Source organism: Dendropsophus ebraccatus, chromosome 10 (genome assembly GCF_027789765.1).
Source record: "Dendropsophus ebraccatus isolate aDenEbr1 chromosome 10, aDenEbr1.pat, whole genome shotgun sequence".
NCBI lineage: Eukaryota > Metazoa > Chordata > Amphibia > Anura > Hylidae > Dendropsophus > Dendropsophus ebraccatus.
Genome location: NC_091463.1, coordinates 88,750,804 through 88,774,050, shown reverse-complemented (window position 1 = coordinate 88,774,050; position 23,247 = coordinate 88,750,804). Strand labels below are relative to the sequence as shown.

General features: G+C 44.8%; 1 protein-coding gene and 1 long non-coding RNA gene across 2 annotated transcripts in view; both read left to right on the top strand.

The window, feature by feature from the left end:
- LOC138766301 (class I histocompatibility antigen, F10 alpha chain) overlaps window positions 1–23,247 on the top strand; it is a 223,764-nt gene that overhangs the window by 79,256 nt on the left and 121,261 nt on the right. The window contains exon 5 of the mRNA XM_069943799.1: window positions 1,834–1,929. Within this exon, the coding sequence (XP_069799900.1) occupies window positions 1,834–1,929 (96 nt within the window). The remainder of the gene's footprint in view (window positions 1–1,833; window positions 1,930–23,247) is intronic.
- LOC138765740 (uncharacterized) lies at window positions 2,431–7,557 on the top strand. Its single transcript, XR_011358630.1, has 3 exons — window positions 2,431–2,460; window positions 4,744–4,793; window positions 6,422–7,557. It is a non-coding gene; the product is annotated as an uncharacterized lncRNA (long non-coding RNA).

The following is a 23,247-nucleotide window of genomic DNA, read 5'->3' as shown; positions in this document are numbered from 1 at the left end:
AGATGCATCCAGAGGTGTTTCCATCACTTTCTTAACATTTTATTTGTTATTTTTAGTTGAACCAGATTTCCAAGTAAATGACCGTATGTTTTGAGCCGCATGTCTATTTTTTTCCCACGGCCGCAGTTTCACCCGCACATTTACAGCCTCATAAAAAATACAGCCGCACAGTTACAGCGTCTGAACCTAGCCTCATAGTTCCCTTAGGGAACTATCTCATACATACAATAGATCAGTAACACTGATCCTTGCTATGCCATAGCATTGCTGGGATCAGTGTTATCTGTGATCTTCTGATTCAGCCTGCCTGTGGCCTGTGACAGGCTGAATCAGAGGACCGAGCAGAAGACTGCACGGACGTAAGGAGAGGACCTCCGGCAGTCAGGAAATGCGATCTGGACCCCCGCAGACACGCAGAGTCAGATGCCCATAGAGAATGAATGGGGAGTCCGATGCTCCGTCATTCTCTATGGGCATGGGACTCTGCTGTCGGGCTTCGGGCGCTGATATCTCCGTGACCCGACCGGCTCAGGAAGCGGGACCCGGCGGGATCACGTGAGAATAAGGGGCTCTAACGGGGGGTCGGGAGCCTGTCACCCCGACACGGGGGGTGACAGGTCCTCTTTAAATAAAAGTAAATAAATAAACATGTTTGGTATCGCAAAGTGCAAAATTGCGCATTTTTCGTCGCATCAAATCCAGAAAAATTTTTATTAAAGCGATCAAAAAGTCGTATATGCGCAATCAAGGTACCGATAGAAAGAACATATCATGGTGCAAAAAATGACACCTGACACAGCCCCATAGACCAAAGGATAAAAGCGCTATAAGCCTGGGAATAGAGCGATTTTAAAGAACATATATTTGGAAACAATGGTTTGAATTTTTTACAAGCCTTCAGATAATATAAAAGTTATACATGTTATATATCGTTTTAATCGTATCGACTTGAGGAACATGCATAACAAATCAGTTTTACCCCAGGGCAACTGGCGTAAAAAGAATACCCCCCAAATAAAAAAAATGCGTTTTTTTTTTTGTTCAATTTCACCACACATTTAATTTTTTCCTGGTTTCGCAGTGTACTTTATGCAAAAATTCTGCCTGTCATTGCAAAGTACAATTAGGGACGCAAAAAATAAGCGCTCATGTGGGTTTCTAGGTGGAAAAATACAAGTGCTATGGCCTTTTAAACACAAGGAGGAAAAAACGAAAACGCAAAAACGAAAATTGGCCCCGTCCTTAAGAGGTTAAAGTGCTCCCCTGGTGTTCTCCTACGGGTCCCCTGGAGACGATCCTGTGTCCATTTCCTGAAATGGACTCGTCTTGGGGGTGACAGCCTGCTCAGCCAATCACTGGCCGCTGCCTGGGATAACAACATTTATAGCAAACGCCATGGACATAGACAACAAAGACAAAAGCCGAGCAACTGAATGGGGAATGGTATTATTGTGATTCCCCACATGAACAATCCAGTTATAATACGCCTCAGCTACACAACTGATTGATCCTTGTGAAGGATCTGTAAACATGCCGATCAGAGAGATCAGTGCTTATTATCTGCAGCACATTGGACCATTTAAAAGAGCCAGAATCCATTGTACAGAGAGGGGATAAGAGGGAATGTCAGTGAGGGCCGCATTGTAGAGGAGACAGCTGTAATAATTTCCCAATCTACAGTACAGAAGAGCTGCTTCCTCCTCTGATCCCTAGGTGGGCATGAGCCCACTAAAGGGTCTATGGTCCAGTGCCAGTCAAATACTGAATCACTGATACAAAGAGATTACAGTGTAACCTACAGCTCATATACAATTTCTGTTTTCTGAATGTTAGAACCAGAAAAGCCGAGCTGGGTCACCCCTCTGATCATCGCTGTGGTGGTCGTCATTCTTGCTGGTGTTGGCGTTTGTGGATTTCTGCTGTATAAAAGTAAGTGTTAATAATGCAGAACTTCTCTCCTATATAGGGGTGACTGTATATATGTCCTCTAACAGGGCAGATGTATGATGTTATTGGACAAGGTTGGGCTCTGAATAGGATCAGTATCATACATATATACTGTAGATAGTAAGCCACAAAATAGAACAGAACCTTGTATAGAAAACATTTTTCGATCATTATTCATCCTATTTTCACAAAAATCTGACTAAATATGGAGCTCAATATCATAGTAATATTTCTCATGATACTGAACCCAAATATATCCAGCAATATACCCATCACCCAACATGAAAACATATATGCTGGATATAAACCCTGACACACACACACACACGATTCTTGTTTGGGGGTTATGTCCATAGCTCATCTCCCCTCCTCCATCTTCCATCATGCTTACTAAATGTTCTTTTATATGGAACCAATAATAATAGATGCTTTGCATTCCTGCTCTTAACTCTATATTCTCTTTTTTTTTTTTTTTTTTTTTAGAAAAGAAAGACGGCTACAAGGCAACCGGCAGTGAGTATTCTGTATATGTGGATCTGTATGTCCCCTTTGGTCCCATATAGCAATAATACCCCCTGTGCCTCTATACAGTAATACTGTCCCCCTGTATTCCCCTATATAACAATAATGGCCCCATATAGTAATGCTTTCCCGCTGTACTTCCCCATATAACAATAATGCCCCCATATAGTAATACTTTCCCACTGTACTCCCCTATATAATAATAATGCCCCCATGTAGTAATAATACCCCCTGTGCCTCTATACAGTAATACTGTCCCCCTGTACTCCCGGATATAACAATAATTCCCCCTTATAGTAATGCTTTCCCGCTGTACTTCCCCATATAACAATAATGCCCCCATATAGTAATAATATCCCCTGTACTCCTTCCATAAACCAGTTATGTCCCCTGTGACTCCATTTAGTAATAATGTCGCTCTATACTTCCCCATATAACAATAATGCCCCCATATAGTAATAATGTCCCTCTGTACTCCACCATATAACAATAATATCTTCCTATGCTTCCACACAGTACATTCAGTAATATCTCTGTGCCTCATAAAGTAATAAAGGCCCCTGTGTTGCCATACACTAATAATGTCCTTGTTTCTTTCATATAGTAATAATACCCCCAGTGCCTCATAGAGTAATAAAACAATGAATGAATACAAAAATTATGCCCCTTAGACCCTCATATATTAATAATGCCTCGCTGTTACGCTATACAGTTATAATGCCCCCTTATAGTAATAATGTCCTTGTGTGCCTTATAGAGTAATAATGCCTCATAGTAATAATTAGAGATGAGCAAACCGGGTTCAGGTTCGAGTCCATCTGAACCCGAACGTTCGGTATTTGATTAGCTGGGGCTGCTGAACTTGGATAAAGCTCTAAGGTTGTCTGGAAAACATGGATACAGCCAATGACTATATCCATGTTTTCCACATAGCCTTAGGGCTTTATCCAAGTTCAGCAGCCACCGCTAATCAAATGCTGAAAGTTCGGGTTTGGATGGACTCCAGCATGCTTGGGGTTCGCTCATCTCTAGTAATAATGCCCCCGTGCCTGAATACAATAATAATAATGCCCCCTTGGATCCCCATATAGTAATAAAACATCTCTGTTAGGGCCATATTAGACGGCTCGATATTTACGAGCAAGCGTTCCCCTCTCATTGTCTGTGTGTGTAATAGACACAGAGGACCGGAGGGGGGGGGGGGTGCTGGGAGCCGCTCAGACAATCTTTAGATCGTCTAGGTGGCCCACAAAACAGAGCGACGGTCTTCTGCCACTGCTCCTATTACACGGAGCAACGGCCAGCGGACCGTCACTGGGATTGTGATTTTGGTTCATGCTTTAAAACGACCATCAGCCGTTATTGTGCCTGTTGGCTGAATGTTGCCTTTAAATATGAACTATTGCAATAAGCGATTATCGGCCAGAACGGCCTGTAATCTGCCAAGTATGGCCAGTAATAGTCTGGTGTAATAGTACCCTGAGTCTATACAGTTAAAATGCCCCCTTATTTCCTGTGCAGCCATATAGTAATAGTTGCCCCCGTGTCCTCTTGTGTAATAATAATGCCCCACTGTGACCAGGCAGAAAAAAATAAAACTGGTCCGAGCTCCCACAATGAACAGAGATTCCACGTCTCTCTTCAGGCCTCCACCTCATGAGCTGCAGGTATAGGATCCTCAGACAGGCGCAATGACATCATATTATTACACCTGCTAGTGTCTGGATGGAGGCTCATAGGCTGGAAGTGCCTGCAGCCTGTAAATGAACGGCAAAACAGGGAGCTGAGAGTTCCCTGCTCTGTTATACCTGAATGCATCTGCTTGTAGAGGATGCAGACACAGTCAGGGGTGGCACTCGCCCAGAGATTTGGGGTACCAGGCTAAAAATAAGGGGCTTGTGTCCCCAATGCCTGATGCTATAGAAGCCCCTGCTGCAGCCAATAAGAGAATAAAGAGCTGCAAGGGGAGGGAGCAGCAGTCTGAACCAATGATAAGGCAGGAGGCGTGGCTCAGACTACCTACAGGCACAGCTATAATCACAGCTCTGCCCTAATGGAGCTGTGCTAAAAAGCAAACACGGAACATGTAGGGTCTGCAGGATAACATGACATGCTGACCTCCACTGTACATGAATAGGGACAGTGTAAAAAAAAAAAAATCAATGCTAAACAGTAAAGCAAATAATTACCGCGCTGTCTATTCACATCTCACTTGTGACATCTTAAAAGGTAGAATTTACTTTCTAACATTTTCCTATTTTCCCATTTTCCCAGCTACAGAGAATATCCAACAAGTCAACCTATAATGTCGCCAAAGCCTAATGGTAAGTGGTGATGTATTATATAAAAGCCGCCGCCATGTAATGAAATAGGAAAACTGGAATCTAGAGTTATGGAAAACTGACTGGGATGAATATGACAATGAGGGATGTCGGGGGGGATTTATGGTGAAGAAGGTAGTTTAGGCCTAAAGGCCACATGTATCATGGACAGCGTTCCTTTTACGCTTTAACTTTCCCTGACTTTAAAGGGGTACTCAATCAAACAAACATAGTTTTTACATTTACCATCCCTCCGGAGTCTGGGCTTTCCCATAATGCACTTTGTCTCCTGTGATGTCTAACTGACTCTGTAGAACTGTTAGATGGCTTACAGCTTGTTCAGCCAATCAGAGCTGAGCAACCTGAGTCATCTGACAAAGGGAGGCTGGCTTAACAGGGCTTAGACCTGCCTCGCTCTTGATGATGTCATTGTTACAAAATGTCTGCCACAGGGCAGCCTGAGGTCAACAGTCATTAGGTAAGTTTACTTCCTTTGCTGATGGGGGATTGAGGGGGAAAAGATAGGGAAGGGGGGCAGATAGGGGATTGAAGCATATTACAAAGTTATATAACTTTGTAATGTGTTTCAATTACTGGGAAAAAGCTTTTCACTGGAGTACCCCTTTAGGTCCCTTGATTGTGCATCTGAGGCAGCCTTAAAAATTTACTCCGGCTATAAGCTGGCATAGATTTTAAAGGGGTAATCCAACAGGATAGGGGACAAGTTTCAGATTGTGGGGGGTCCAACTTCCATACCCCCGGCAATCTCCAGATCGTCCTCCAGCACCTTTGTTTTGAATACAGCCGCAGGTGCGGCATGTGACCCGTGGCTCTATTCATTCTCTATGGAAGTGCTGGAAAATGCTTTACTTGGCTCTCTCCGGTGGCTCCATAGAGAATCAATGGAGCCGCCAGAGAGTTGTGAGCTGGGATTTTGTGCAGAAATGTGGTCTGGTCAGCTATTCTGGTCTACGTTAGGTGCAGACCACCATACATATGCCCGGTAATTTTTGTTTATCTTTTATATATTCTTATTACTAGTCATCTGTATCAAAATTGCTTAAAGGTTTATCCAGGATTAGAAAAAGCACAGCTGTTTCTTGCAAAAACAGCGCCACCCCTGTCCATGGGTTGTGTGTGGTATTACAATTCAGCTTCATTCACTTCATTGGAACAGAGCTATAAAACCCTATGGAGGGGGAGTGGTGATGGCTTCGTGCCGCACTTTGGCCCGCCTCACCACTACCTCCTCCCAGCATGTATTGAATATTCATGGCGCCCGTCACCCGGCCTCCTGGCAACAGCATCTGTAGCTTCCTGGTTCAGTGTAGTGCGCGCACGCTCCCGCGGCGTGATTCGCGCATGCGCTGTAGTGCGTTGGAGCGGCACTGAGCGAAGACATTGAGGGCATAGGCTTTGGCCCTCAGTGCGCCTGCGCCAATAGGTGCTGACAGATTCCCTTTAAATAATTCACTGGTTTCCCTTTTCTGTTGTAGTAAAACTAGTATAGAGACAAATCCCTACATTATAGTCGGCTTCCTCGGGTATATAAGGTTATTGAGCATCTGTAGGACATTATCACCAGTATAATGGTCTCTAATGGGAACGTTTTGTACTTTGTGTCATTACAGAACCAGAGAAGACCTACCTTCAGCTTCTATGCTACAGACTATGAAGGATCTTCGCTTTCCATCCGTCATTATTTCACTTCCATGTGTGTAATGTAGAATGATCCCGCCATATACAATCATCTATTATTCAGCCTAATCCTGAAATAAAAAGTCCACCCACAGAAACATCTGACAAAGTGAAAGAAATCTGAAGTCTTGAGTTTGTACCAGTTTGGTTGGGACGACCCCATAAATATATCAAATATTAAGAGGATCTGATAGTAAATGACTCTGCATGTGTAATACATCTGTTATATGGCGGGTTTACCCTCACATATTGTTGCTTTCTCTTTAGGTTTATTAGGTGATTACAATAAGGTTTTGGGGATAAGACTTTGTATTTTTATATCTTACTGCGTCTGCAATAATAGTGCATTGTGTGGAGGATATAACATTAGATCACTATCATTTATGCTTTAGCTTTTATATTTGCTTCATAGTTTCGGTAAGGTTTGCATATGATTTCTATAGTTCCAGCTTTGTTCCAAGTTAATAGATGTTTTTGATCAGTATCGGAGACCTCACACCTCCCCAATATGAGGCACAATTATCCGTTCTTACATATTACATCAATGTCTGGTGTAACTAGACTATAGAATCCTCCTTCATCCCTCCATTCAGGACACTGGAGATTTGTGATCAGTCAACAAACAAACCCCTTATCTGTTATGTTCTTACCTCCAAGCGCTCCAGCGATGTCTTCTTCAGCAGGAGCGCAGCCCCGGACGTCCAGGAGGGCGCACTGGCAGCATCATAATGAGTTCCAAGCGAAGTTTTGAAAACTTTTCTTCATTTATCTGTCTTTCCTTTTCTGACTACTCTCTGGGATTCTACCTTTGTACTTTGCTGCTCATTTAGTCTGACCCCGGCTTGTTGACTACCCCTTATATGTAAATTTGTCCTGTCCATGTTCTGGGTGCAAGTTACTGCAGGTTACGGACTGTCACCCAGTTGCCCACAGTCATCTGGCCTGTCCGTGGCAAGTTCAGGGTTCACCGTCTGTGTCCACCTTGTCCCTTCCCTGGTCAAACTCTATCTGCCATGTGTGACATTATTGTTGGCTAATCGCATTGGTGTGCCCTGTCAAGAAAATACTCTCTCTCTTAGGCCCCCTTCACACGTCCGGAAAAACCATCCGGATTTCCTATCAGGAAATCCGGACGGATTTCCGGACCCATAGACTATAATTGGTCACGGACACCCTTCCGTATTTTTCCGGAAGGGTGTCCGTTCCGGAAAATAGGTCCGGAAAAAATAGGACATGTCCTATTTTTGTCCGGAATTCCGGCCTGGACGCCCCCATAGAAGTCTATGGGAGCGCCGGAATCATGGGCACTTTCCTGATGTACATCAGGAAAGTGCCCGCGATTCCGGATTACCTGCGCCCCCCAACACCCGCATAACTCACCGGCCTCCCTCCTTGTGTTCACCTGCTGCTGCCGTCCAGGTCAACTCCCCCGGCCTCCTGCTTCCTGGTGCCGCGCGGCCGGACCCCTCACCCAGCGCCTGATTCCCCCCCCCCCCCGGAGCTCAGATCAGCGCCCCCCCCCCCCGGACCTCAGATTATCGCCCCCCCCCCCGGACCCCTCGGGCAGCGGCAACACCAACCCACCATCCCCCCCCCCCCGGGACTTCAGATTACCGGCACCCGCCGGGACCCCTCGCTCAGCGGCACACCCCCTGCCCCCCCCCCCCCCCCCCCCCCCCCCCCCCCCGGACCTCAGATTACCGGCACTCGCCGGGACCCCTCGCTCGGCGGCACCCCCCCCGGACCTCAGATCAGCGGACCCCTCGCAGCACCGATCTCCCTCTCCCCCCCGCCGCGGCGCCGCTGCATCCTCACTCCTGGTTCGAGATCAGAAGACCAGGAACCAGGACAGGTGAGATCACCCCCCTCCCCCCAGAAGTAAAGCTCCCACCATGTCCTGCTGAGAGGTCATGATGGGAGTTGTACTTCTGCAGCCTCTGGCCATCCAGGTTGCAGAAGTACAACTCCCACCATGTCCTGCTGACAGGTCATGATGGGAGTTGTAGTTCTGCAACCTGGATGGCCACAGGCTGCAGAAGTACAACTCCCATCATGACCAGTCAGCCGGGCATTATGGGAGTTGTAGTTCTGCAACCTGGATGGCCACAGGCTGCAGAAGTACAACTCCCATCATGACCTGTCAGCCAGGCATTATGGGAGTTATAGTTCTGCAACCTGGATAGCCACAGGCTGCAGAAGTACAACTCCCATCATGACCTGTCAGCCGGGCATTATGGGAGTTGTAGTTCTGCAACCTGGATGGCCACAGGCTGCAGAAGTACAACTCCCATCATGACCTGTCAGCCGGGCATTATGGGAGTTGTAGTTCTGCAAACTGTGACCATCCAGTTTGCAGAACTACATCTCCCTTTTTTTCTTCTGATCAGGAAATCCTGAAGGTTTTTCCTGATGGTTTCCTGATGGTAAAAACGGATTACTGTCAGGAAATCCTGATACTATCCTGATGACATTTGAGGCCTCCTGATCAGGATTTCCTGACAGTAAAAACTGACACGGACGTGTGAATGGGGCCTTACTGCAAATCCTCCCCTGTATAATAGAGAATGTGAGACTGACCAGTGATAGAAGTAATGGCTGCATGAGCAATCCAACAATCCTTCATGCAGCCCTGCCCACCACGTAAATGAGCCATGTAATAGGCTTGACTTCCATTATTAACCCCCCCATAAAAAAAACGGATCAAAACAGATGCACACAAACGCATCCATTTTGTTATCATTTTTGCAAAAGCAGATTAAGGGTGCCTTCACACGTACCGTATTGCTGCGTTTTTATCGCTGCATGTTTGGTGCGATTTTTACATGCAAGTTTTGATTTTCACAAGATTTTTATGTGAAAATCAAAACTTGCATGTAAAAATCGCACCAAATACTCAGCGATAAAAACGCAGCAATAAATACGCAGCGATACGGTATGTGTGAAGCTACCCTAAAAAAAAAACGGATTAAGAAAACGTATTGTGACCCCAACCAAATATAACCTGCGAGCATTCATAAATAAATAAATCCCCACACTGGCCAGCATGATGATGTGATGTCATTGCTCCTTCCCAGGGCTGTGGGCCTGAAAAGAGAGACAGCAGCTCTGTTATTTGTGGGAGCATTAGGTAAGTATGACTTTATATATTGTTTTTTTTTTCTCTTTGTCACAATGGGGCATTTTTACTATATGGGGGACATTATATTATTATTATATTATGGGCACACGGGGGCAGTATTACTGTGTGGAGGCACAAGAGGTATTATTTTTTTAAATAAAAATAATTTTTATTAAGATTTTTCATGAAAAGTGTATAAATACAACCACAGGGATGGACAGCACTCAGAGGTCCTATCTCTGTAGAAAGAAAAAAAAAACAACAGTACAGAAACTGTATAGTCAATGTCCCATGAAAGTCCAATAAGAATATAGAAGGAAAGCTCAATAAACATGTTATCCAGAGAGAAGCTGCAGTGTCTTCTTTTATAACCTAATAATACAATAAACCTAACAGAGCCAGCCTACACCAGAGGTCTCCACTCTCAGCATCTTTCCCATAACCATCATTCAAGTAGCCAATGAGGGAGCGGTTCTGTCCCTTGTAAGTGATAAAGGTGCCAAGCCTGGAGTGTGTAGCATAATTTTGTTTCTCATAGGCATATTTTTCATTAGCTATAAGCCAATTAACTTAAATCCTAGGAGGGTCCTGGTCAAGCCAGGATTAAGCTATCAATTGTCTAGCCATATACAATATCCGGAAAATGTCCAACTTTTTGGCACTAGTCAGATCCAGATCTTCCACATAGCCTAACTGGAGAGAGAACACTCTCTGGACAGTGGAGGCCACATCCTGCCAGTACCTTGTCAATTTAGGGCAACGCCAGAACATATGCAGGACCCTTCCCTCATCTCTCTGGCATCTGGGACAAAAGGCATCAGGCCGGACCCCCACCTTAAACAGAAGCCCTGGGGTTCCGTACACACGGTGCAGAAGATAGCGTTGGGACAAATGGTACTGCTCACCCACAGACAATTGGGGAGTCATTCCTAGAACTTCCTTTTACAAGTCATCCTCCAGAGGGCCCAAATTAGCCTCCCACTTTTCTTTTATAGTGAGAGGATGCTTCTCCAGAAAATCGTCATGTAAATGGATATATAGCATAGAAATTAAAATGTGTAGAGCAATTTTCCCTGAGTACGGAAATACCCAACATGTGGACATATGGCGCCATGCGGCCGCAAGACGGCCCTCCAAAGGGAAGGAGCGCCATTTGGCTTTTGGAGGCTGGATTTCGCTGGAATGGATTTTGAGGGCCATGTTGCATTTGAAGGAGTAGTGCGGCGTTTCAAAATGATTCACTAAATAACACACATTACAAAGTTATACTACTTTGTAATGTATGTTATGTTAGTGAATGGCCCCCTTCCCCGTGTTCCCCCACCCACCCACGCCAGACCCGGAAGTGTGATGCTCTATACTCACCTGATTCGTGTCGACCCCCGGCCGCCATCTTGGGAGGTCAGCCGGACCGCTCCAGCAATCCCTCATGCCGACCCCCCTCTGCCGTGTCATCATCTGCTCAGCCGTGATTGGCTGAGCTTAGTTATGCTCAGCCAATCGCGGCTGAGCAGCTGATGATGCGGCAGAGGGGGGCCGGCATGAGGGACGGCTGTAGCGGTCGACACGAATCAGGTGAGTATAGTGCATCACACTTGCGGGTCTGGCGTGGGTGGGGGGGAACATGGGGAAGAGGGCCATTCACTAATAACACGCATTACAAAGTTGTATAACTTTGTAATGTGTGTTATTTAGTGAATAATTTTGAAATGCCGCACTACTCCTTTAAAAGGTCCCTGTGTTGCCAAGACAGTGGAAACCCCTGACAGCTGACCCCATTATGGAAACTACATCCCTCGAGGAATGTAACAAGGTGTATAGTGAGCATATGGACCCCACTGGTGACGGACACAAATGTGGAACAATGTGGCGTGAAAATGAAATATTAATTTTTTTTACACTATAATGTTGGTCTAGCCTTGAATTTTTCATTTTCACAAGGGGTTAAAAGAGAAAAAAAACACACAAAATGTGTAGAGCAATTTCCCCTGAGTCCGTAAATACCCCACATGTGGACATAAAGTGCCATGTGGGCGTAGGGCAAGCCTCCAAACAGTTGAAACACCCCACAAGTGACCCCATTCTGGAAACGACACCCCTTAAGGAATCTAACAAGCTTCCATTGTACACCCTGTCTCTATAGGATTTATCTACCACATTATTGTTTGTATATATTGCACCCCAGCCTCCCCCCCTTTCCCCTTTTCATTGTCTATTATGTTTATCTATAGTCTTCTATATGTGGTTAGATATATGACAGTTTGTGAGCTATATCATCCATACCTTGGTGTATATAGTATATAATAATGTTGTTAAATATGCCTAAATATACCTACAATATATGAAGTCACTATTTGCAGATACCTTGTTGATAAAGGTCATGTTGACTGAAACGTCCAGCAATATTATTGTATACTGAAAATATGCTTTGAGCACTATACTACCCGTGTTGATAACAGTTTAAAACTCTAAATGCAAAAATAAACCCCCAAAAAACGATGGCAATCTAAATGTGTGCAGTTGATATTTCTTTTTCTAAATAGAAATAAATAGAAGTAAATTACAAATCTATATAACTTCCTGAAACCAGTTAATTTCAAAGAAAATGATTTTCGCTTCAGTACCCCTTTAAAGAAATTGTTTTTAAAAGCTTTGGCCAATCACCACCCAGCATAAAAGTTATATTGGTGTCTGTGTCCTAATTCCTGGCAGCAGATGCTTATTAGTTATGGCTGATTGGGGACTATGTGCAGTCTCCCTGCTCCATCCTAACTCAGGGCAGGACACTGTCTCCACTATCTCCTGCAGTGAGACAGGTTGGGCAGTGAGCCATGGAGTGAAGCATTCATCCACTCACTTCTCCCAGATGTACCTTGCAATTGATGAGGGTCTGAACACCCAGACCCCACATGACATACCATACAGGTTTTGAAGTGAAAGGGGCACAGTAATGTGACCTCAGTATATACAGTACATGGCTATGTTCACACAACGTAAGAGACCGGCCGTTACGGCCGGTCTCTGCACGGATCATGATCTTTCCGGCCGCGGAGCTCTGATGCGGGCGCATCAGCACGCGCCCGCATCAGAGCTTCCCATAGCCGCTAGCCGGAGCCGCTTGCTTCACTGTGTGAACTGACAGGTCTTTCTGCGGCCGGAATTCACTGAATTGTGGCCGCAGAAAACTGACATGTCAGTTATTTACGGCCCTGTACGGGATCCCGGCCGGAGCGTATACGATGTGTGTACACTCAGGCCGGGATCCCATTGAAAATAAGGCATTGTTCCACCCATCAATACTACGGCCGTAGTTTTACATAGTGTGAACATAGCCTATATGTGTATGTGTATGTGTATGTGTATGCGTATGCCCAAAAACGCAGTAGCACCTCTGTGTATAGGGTCATATTTCTGTCTTTTGACTTTTAGAACCCAAAAAACCATGTGGCTGGGTCATCCCTCTGATCATCGCTGTGGCGGTCTTCATTCTTCTAGGTTTTGGCGTTGGTGGATTTCTCCTCTATAGAAGTAAGTGTCAGTAATGTGGAGCTTTCCTTCTATACTGGGAGACCTGCATCTCCTCTATAAGGGCAGATACATAACGTTCTGGGGCAATGCCGGTAATTCATGTCTATCTTCCTCAATCTTACATCTGTTTATTTTGGGGTTAGAGAGGTTAGAGTCAACCCAAAAAATCTTGTGGGCCTGATAGCTATAGTATACAGGAAAGTATAGCAGTACTGATATATAATACAGTCTATATTATGTGTATGCACATTGACCCCTAATTCTATATTTTCTTCCATAGACAAGAAAGACGGCTACGCAGCGGCCAGCAGTGAGTATTCTGGTAGAGATGGAACAGTGATTGTGAGGTTCTCTAATGCTCTGTGTTAGTAAAGGAGGTAATATGGAGGATGGTATATGACTGTATACTATGATGTATACAGTATATCACCTATACTCTGTGTATCACATATCACACTGATTCTTGTTATACTGAAGTTGAAATGTGCGCACTGACGGCTGCTTTTGATGGGACACATTATGGCTATGTTCCAGTTTGGGAATATTATATCGCAAGATGGCTGCCTACCCCCCCCCCCCCCCCCACTATGTTCCCGAAGTTCCTGAACATAGCCTACTAGTTTTTAAAAAAAAACAAAAAACTTTTCATTTTCCTTTCCTTTTACGTTTTGGGAACCCGGCTTGAAGCAAAGTATTTACAAACTCAACTTTGTATTCAGATTTTAAGGCTATGTTCACACGCCATTAATATGACGGCCCTTTTTATTGGGCGGCCATTATTTAAAGGCAAATAACAGTCTTTATTTTAAAACAACGTCCATTATTATAGGAATAACGGCCAGTGTTTCAATATAACGGCCGTTTGTTAAAAATGGACGTCATTTTGACGGTGTGTGAACATGGCCTGATTGTTAAATTTTTTGGAAATTTACTTTTTCTATTTTTTACAGTTACAGTCCAGTAATGTTGACAAAGCCCAATGGTGAGTAGTAACGTCTATATAAAAGCGGCTGCTATGTAGTGAACCCTAAAATCTGGGATCTAAGAGAAAGCTACCGGATTTATGATGTTTCCAATACTTTATAGGGAAAATGACATCTGATATGGTACAAGGACTATAAAGACTATGGGACACAGACACTTTATTAGCCTCTATTCAGATACCAGCTACAACCTACTAACATCACACACTACTCATATAATAAACCTGTATACACATCTAGGCAATTTTTGCAAAATTGTGTTGATTTCATAAATACAATAAAATACTGCATAAAAGGAGGACAAATAAATGTGGCCTGGATTATACCTCAGAGCTGTACAATCTTCCTAAATTAATTTTGCTGTCTGGGAAAGGTCATCTGTATCCACGGCATTATACAGACGTCTCATTCCAGGAACTGTGTGAATTTGTGCTGCGTTTACACAAAGCGATAATTCGCCCAATCGATCGTTTAACGATTTTGAAGCAACGATCTGGTTTATATAACGATCAGCGTTTAGAAGAATAAATCGTTGAAAAATCGTTAGAAAATTTATAAGAGAAATCGTTATTGCGATCGTTTTTAAAATTGCTTAAGCCCATCTTTCACATAGGGTGAATCATTGAAAGATTGTTTACAAGAAGCGATCTGCCAATTTTTAGCGAACGACCAACGACAATTAGAGAACAAGTTGAAAGATCAGAATGAACGATTTTTTGCTCGTCGCTTGATCGTTTGCTGTGTTTACACGGAACGATCATCGCTAAAATGCGATCGTTATTGCGGAAATTCGAACGATAATCGTTCAGTGTAAACGCAGCATTACAATCTGCAATCAAGCAAATAATCAGTCTCACATACTACCGATTCTATTCACATTCACTCAGGGGCGTAGCTAGGATTCATGGGGCCCCATAGCAAAAAACTGTACGGGGGCCCCATGAATCCTGTAGGCATCCCCCCCCCCCCCCCCGCCAAACACAGACAATGACGCACATATACACACACAGAGGCACCATTAACGTACATACAGGTACGCCACTGACATACACACATATATACACTATAATGTGATTACACTAGTGCTGGTATACACCATGAATAGACTGTACACAGGGAAATCATCTCAGTGTAATAAGAAATACTCAACCAGAAATAAAAGAAAATACAGCAGATATTAGTGGTGGGTTCTTTTATTAGAGACCAGCATTAATAGAAGCTGCTGCAGAACATCTTTGGGAGCAAACCTGTCAATCACTTGAGACACTACTGACATACACACACACATATAAACCAGTGCTACAGACATTGCTGACACACACACACACATATATAGCCACAGATACATACACATACTGACATATAAATATATACACAGATACATATATACACTCGCTGACACACATACACAGATACATATATACACTCGCTGACACACATACACAGATACATATATACACTCGCTGACACACATACACAGATACATATATACACTCACTGACACACATACACAGCACTTACAGATCCCAGGCTTCCCCCCTCCTCCTCCTGTAGTCCGGGCTGATCTTCACATAGGTATTGAGGACCTTTGGGTCATGTGACCCAAAGGTCCTTCATCCCTCTCCTGTGCCGTCTGGCAGGTCCTGCTCCTCTGTTCAGCCCGCTCACCCGGCACTACAGTGAGGGGGCTGAACAGTGCAGTGGGGGTCCCTCTTCCTCTCTGGACCCCTGGGGGAGCGGGGTACCTACCATGAAGGCAGGGCAGGCTTCCTTGGGCCCCCTTCCTGCAGGGGCCCCATAGCAGTCGCCTTCCCTGCCTTTATTGTAGCTACGCCACTGCATTCACTAGATGGTTACATTAAGGTTTTACATCTTTCATTGTCCGGCTAGGTTTACACACTGTGTTTTTTTGCCATCTTTTTGGACGTCCGTCATTTTGAGGCCAAATAACGTCCGTTATTTTGATATCACGGGCGTTATGTAGCCCAAAAAAAAATGCAGCGTGTGAACCTAGCCTCTCTCTGTTGTCTGTAATAACACGCCATTATTTTGGGGATCGGGTTATATAACATTATCACTTTATTTCTTGCTTTTTATGCATTTCATTTATTTAATTACAATTTGGGTTTTATAGAGTGTAACTTTTTTATTTCAAGCTTTTTATTTTGTAGATATTTTTTTTCAGTAAAATGTGATATCACAAGTATATAAATGTACAAGCTGCACCCAACTTCTAGAATGGCATATAGATAGTAGGTATTCTGCACAAGGAAGTTTATTCACAAGAGTGGTAAAGAAGAAAATAAAAATATAAAAAATATAAATAAGTGGAAAATAAGTGGTAAAACAGAAAATAAGTGATGTTTCGGTCTACATGACCTTCATCAACGTTCGTATGTTGCTTGGGTGAGGAATCCAAGTAGTGCAGTAATGTTGTCAGCTCCTATGGGAGTCTTGAAAATATCACAACCTTATAGGTCCTGGTGTCTGGAGTGTCCGGGTTGTGGCGGTGGATGCTGTGCCAGGTATGGGAGACACTTATATAGGGTTGTAATGGTCTAGATGTGGCTATTTCCAACTTCCAGTGCATTACTTATCTTTGTGCCCCAAAGATCTGCACTGGACATATATCTAATATAGTAGGCTGACTACACAAGGGCCCTGCAGAAGCAGCTACTGGAAAAGACTGTGTACAATGCTTTAGTAAATACACTTCCTATCATTTAGATGGTAGTTTGATGCCGGTGCGGGATCGGGAATCCGCCATTGTCCAGTAGATAGTAACAGCAGCTATGTCAGTATTTTACAGAATTATTTTTGTATTGAAAACTGCTCATCGGGTAGATGTACTGTCACGAACGGCAGGTGAAGACAAGACACTCGACAGTGGGCCCTAAATCTGACCCCACCCACTGTCACCTGCCTACTTGCCTCAGTCGACCCTAGGCGGTCGCGGACAACCACGAAGACAATCCCTATACTGTATACGTGCAGAACATAAAACGCAGACAGACAGACAAACAAAATGCGGAGAGTCAACTAGCCGAGTCAGGAACCAAACGAGCAACGCAGTACAAAATCAGAACCGAGCGGAGAGTCAAGGGACAGGCAAAAGGTCAGAATCCAGGCAAGACAAAATGGAAAAGGATAGGACAGAATACAAGGGACTGGGGAGCTGGGATCAGAACAAACTAATAGCCAGCGATTAGAGGCTGACACTGCAAACACTTTATACTGGATCAGGAGCCCGGACCAAAGACTGATTGGTCCGGCCTCCTGAATCCAGACACATAGCAGCTGGTGCGCTGCAGGCTGAGTGGCAGAGAGATCCGTCACTCAGCCTGAGCTCAACAGCACTCAGCTGCTTGGCCAGGTGACGTACACTAACGCGAGACCCGCGGCTTCCCTGGTTACTAGGGACGCCGTCGGGTCTCCGTGACGTCACCCGGCTCGGCCGAGGAGGACGGAGCTGCGCTCCAGCCGGACCAGACGACGCTGGAGCGCGGTCAGGTAAGTTACTGACATTACCCCCCCATTCAGGAGGGGCCTCCGGACCTCTACCTAAGGGACCAGGCTTAGATGGATTTTGCAGATGAAACTGTCTAACTAGACGTGATGCATGCAAATCTCTACTAGCTACCCAAGTGCGCTCCTCTGGTCCAAATCCTTTCCAATGAACTAAATATTGTAAAGAACTCTGAACCCGACGAGAATCCAGAATTCTCTCCACCTCATATTCCAGTTCACCTTGAATGACCAACGGAGCGGGAGGAGCAGACGGAATCACTGGATTAACAAATTTTTTCAATAGAGATTTATGAAAAACATCGTGAATTCTAAGACTCCTAGGCAACAGCAGCTTAAATGAAACTGGATTTATGATTTCTACTATAGGATAAGGACCAATGTATTTTGGAGACAATTTACCAGATGGTGTCTTTAATTTCAAATTTCTAGTGGAGAGCCACACCTTGTCACCTACCCTGTACTCAGGGCCAGATATGCGTCTTTTATTAGATTGTTTTTTACAATTCTCTTGAGCTTTAACCAGGTTCTGCAGAGCCTGGGCCCAAACTGTGCACAGTTTTCTGTAAATACCTTCGGCGGATGGATTAGTGGATTCGGACGCATGTACAGAAGAACAACGAGGATTAAACCCAAAATTACAAAAGAACGGCGACATTTTGAGAGACTGACTTTCACGATTGTTCAGGGCAAATTCAGCCAATGGTAAGTATTCTCTCCATTTCTCCTGTGAGTCTGCAACGAAACACCTTAAGAATTGCTCCAGTGACTGATTTACCCTCTCCGTTTGTCCATTGGATTGTGGATGAAAGGCTGAAGAAAATGACAAAGATATACCTAGGCGACCACAAAACTCTTTCCAGAATCTAGATATAAACTGTACCCCCCGGTCAGACACGATATTCTCTGGTACCCCATGGAACCGTAAGACATGACTAATAAAAAGAGAGGCCAAAGTACGAGCATTGGGCAGTTTGTTGAGAGGAATTAAATGACACATCTTCGAGAACCTGTCAACAACCACCCAAATCACCGTTTTACCCTTAGAGGGTGGTAAATCAGTTATAAAATCCATGGAGATGTGGGTCCAAGGTCTAGCAGGCAGAGGCAGGGGTTGGAGAAGTCCCTCCGGTAACCTGCGAGGAACCTTGGACCTGGCGCAAATCTCACAAGCTTCTACAAACAGTTTAGTATCCGTAGCCCAGGATGGCCACCAATAATGACGAGACAGAAGATACTTGGTACCAGCAATACCTGGATGACCTGCCAGTACTGAACAATGTGTTTCTTCCAACACTTTCAACCGAAGATTAGGGGGAACAAATAGTTTATTTTCCGGGGTGTTTCTAGGTGCCATGGACTGAGACTGAACCACCTGAGCAGCCAGATCGGGCTGCAGAATTGCCACCACCACCCCAGGAGATAAGATGGTTTCGGATTCCCTTACAGGGACCTCTTTAACACTGAAACTACGAGATAACGCATCTGCCTTTACATTCTTGGAACCTGGTCTAAAGGTGATTTCAAAATCAAACCGTGCAAAAAACAATGCCCATCTGGCTTGCCGTGGAGTAAGGCGCTTAGCTTTATCTAAATAAACGAGGTTTTTATGATCGGTAAGAACTTTGATTTTGTGTTTAGCCCCCTCTAAAAAATGTCTCCACTCATCAAATGCCCACTTAATGGCAAGGAGCTCTCTATTGCCAATGTCATAGTTGCATTCGGTCTTGGAGAACTTTCTAGAGAAGTAGGCAACGGGTCGGAGGTTAGTGAGTGTTACGGGACCTTGTGAGAGAACAGCCCCTACACCCACCTCTGATGCGTCTACCTCGACAATGAAAGGTAATTCAAAGTTAGGTTGAATCAACACTGGAGCGACAGAAAAACATGTTTTGAGTTTGTCGAAGGCCAGAATGGCTTCAGGAGTCCAGTTATCCATATCGGAACCCCTTCTAGTGAGATCGGTTAAAGGTTTAGCAATTACTGAGAAGCCTTTAATAAATTTTCTGTAGTAGTTGGCGAAACCCAGAAATCTTTGAAGGGCTTTAAGATTCCTGGGGCGTTCCCACTTTTCAATGGCTGCCACCTTAAGGGGATCCATACCAAAAGAACTAGGGGTGATTTTATATCCTAGAAAAGAGACCTCCTGAACACCAAACTGGCACTTCGACAACTTCGCAAATAATTGATTGTGTCTTAACAGTTCCATAACTCTGCGAACATGATTGACATGTGAAGACCAATCTGGAGAAAAAACCAAGATATCGTCCAAGTACACCACTACAAAACGACCCAGGTACTCACGAAACACATCATTGACGAAGCGTTGGAAAACTGCAGGCGCATTACACAACCCGAAGGGCATGACTAGGTATTCAAAGTGTCCCTCGGGGGTATTGAATGCAGTCTTCCACTCGTCACCCTCCCTTATTCGAATCAAATTATAGGCCCCCCGGAGGTCGATCTTAGAAAACCACCGGGCCCCCCCAATCTGATCAAACAAATCTGGAATCAAAGGGAGCGGGTGTTGATTCTTAATGGTGATTTTATTTAGCTCCCGATAATCAATGCAGGGACGTAATCCACCATCTTTTTTGCCTACGAAGAAAAATCCGGCCCCAAGGGGAGAACAGGAGGGACGGATGTGACCCTTATGTAAGCTTTCCTTAATATAATCCCGCATAGCTTCCCTTTCGGGTCTAGACAAATTAAAGATACGTCCTTTCGGGTATTTAGATTCAGGAACCAAATCGATAGCACAATCGTATGGACGATGAGGGGGTAGTTTATCCACCGATTTTTCATCAAAAACATCACAAAAATCAGACAGAAACTCGGGGATCCCCCCTTCTAATGAAGAACATCCTGTTAAATTTAAAGAAAGACAGTGAGCAGCACACCCGGGCCCCCACTGGACGAGCTCTCTGCTTGCCCAATCGAAAACAGGGTTATGCTGGGTCAACCAGGGCAAACCTAAAATAACATTGGAAGACAAATTGTCCATAACCAGAAAATCAAGACACTCCGAATGGATCGACCCCACTTTTACTTCTAGAGGAGGAGTGATATATTTCACTCTACCTTGAGCCAGTGGTGTAAAGTCCGCCCCAGTAATACTCAGCGGGCATTTAAGCTGAAGTGGACATACCCCCAGACTGGACAAAAACCCGGAATTAATAAAATTAGCGGATGCCCCTGAATCAACATGGGCCATTCCCGAAATACACTTCTCACCCAAACATAGTGAGATAGGGACCATTAATTTATTCTTATCGAGTGGTACCTGTGCGCCTGAGTGACCCCCTCGATAGTCACTCAGGCGCTGGAGTTTTCCGGCGATGATCCAGGCTTGGAAGTACATTCCCGAACACGATGTCCAGCTTTGCCACAGTACAGACACAGATTATGTTGCATACGGTGGGCCCGTCTAATTTTCGCATCGGTAGCCCCGATCTGCATGGGTTCCTCCGGAGGTGGTAACGGGGAAGGAGGAGGTTTAGAAGGAGACAGAAAAGAGGCAGGGGTTTTACAGAGTTCAACGATTCCTTTCTCCCTACGTCTGTCCCGCGTACGACGATCCACCCTGATGGCTAACGTCATGGTCTCTTCTAACGTTTCAGGGGGAGGATAAGCTACCAACCAGTCCTTTAGCTGCTCAGATAGGCCCACCCGAAACTGATAGCGCAGAGCAGAGTCGTTCCAACCGGATGGGATACACCACTGGCGGAACTCTGCGCAATAGTCCTCAACTGGCCTTTTACCTTGTTTTAAAGATGTCAATTGTCGCTCGGCTACAGCAGTCCTGTCAGGGTCGTCATACAATAAACCCAAAGCTGAAAAGAAATAATCAACCGAGGTTAACTCTATGGCGTTGGGAGGAAGAGAAAATGCCCACTCCTGTGGTGGCCCCTGCAATAGTGACATGATAATCCCCACTCTTTGGGACTCGTCCCCTGAGGAGCGGGGACGTAGTCGAAAGAACAGTCTGCACCCCTCTCTGAAGGTCCGGAAATTCCTTCTATCACCCTTAAATTTTTCTGGGAGTTGTACCGGTGGTTCAGGGGGGGAAGGGGTGGTCATAGTAACTTGTCGGGGAGCAGCCTCCTGCTCCTGAACCCGTTCAGCAAGGCTCTGTACCATAGAGTTTAGGCTCTGCATTTGCTCCAACAATGCTTTCATAGGATCCATAATAGAAATCCTGATGCACGTCACGAAACTGTACAGGCTGGCTATTCTGTCACGAACGGCAGGTGAAGACAAGACACTCGACAGTGGGCCCTAAATCTGACCCCACCCACTGTCACCTGCCTACTTGCCTCAGTCGACCCTAGGCGGTCGCGGACAACCACGAAGACAATCCCTATACTGTATACGTGCAGAACATAAAACGCAGACAGACAGACAAACAAAATGCGGAGAGTCAACTAGCCGAGTCAGGAACCAAACGAGCAACGCAGTACAAAATCAGAACCGAGCGGAGAGTCAAGGGACAGGCAAAAGGTCAGAATCCAGGCAAGACAAAATGGAAAAGGATAGGACAGAATACAAGGGACTGGGGAGCTGGGATCAGAACAAACTAATAGCCAGCGATTAGAGGCTGACACTGCAAACACTTTATACTGGATCAGGAGCCCGGACCAAAGACTGATTGGTCCGGCCTCCTGAATCCAGACACATAGCAGCTGGTGCGCTGCAGGCTGAGTGGCAGAGAGATCCGTCACTCAGCCTGAGCTCAACAGCACTCAGCTGCTTGGCCAGGTGACGTACACTAACGCGAGACCCGCGGCTTCCCTGGTTACTAGGGACGCCGTCGGGTCTCCGTGACGTCACCCGGCTCGGCCGAGGAGGACGGAGCTGCGCTCCAGCCGGACCAGACGACGCTGGAGCGCGGTCAGGTAAGTTACTGACATGTACACTGTTATATATCAGTATTGTGCGTCTCCCATGGAGGAAGAGATATAATGTGAAACAGTAACACATATATAAGATATGCAGAACTCCACCATACAAGAGACTACCTATACTGTTCTAATATATGGGGAATAAATATTAGAGTCATGAGAAACACTCTCACACTTGGATTTTTACCACTGATGGTATTATACTTTGTTCATTACTGTTGTACACTTTATGTTTGCAAATCATGGACTTCGTTATACATTACTAGGATCTTCCTTATTATTTATAGCACTTTATACTTTATAGCACTTATTATTTATAGCAATTTATTTATTTATTTACTGTGTCCACCTGCAGCAGCCCCCTCGTGTATGTTTTTTGCTGTTTTTAATATTCTACTCAGCCCTGTTTCATTGCTTATTGATTTAATTACCATGAACTATTATCATTATTATGTTATTTTTTATAATAAAATTTATATGTGTTGTGATACATCAGAGGTTCAGTTGTTTCTCTATTGGTGTATAGATATAATGTGAAGAAGAGTAAATGGAAGAGTCTAGAAACATGAACAAAATATCCTGCAGTGGTCCTGGAGACCGTCATGTTCTATCATCAGCCCCTGCATCAATGCAAAGAACGTCATGTAGCTGCCTGGTTATCACTGTCTGATAGATGCGGCAGCTCTGGATAAGGCTGGGTTCAC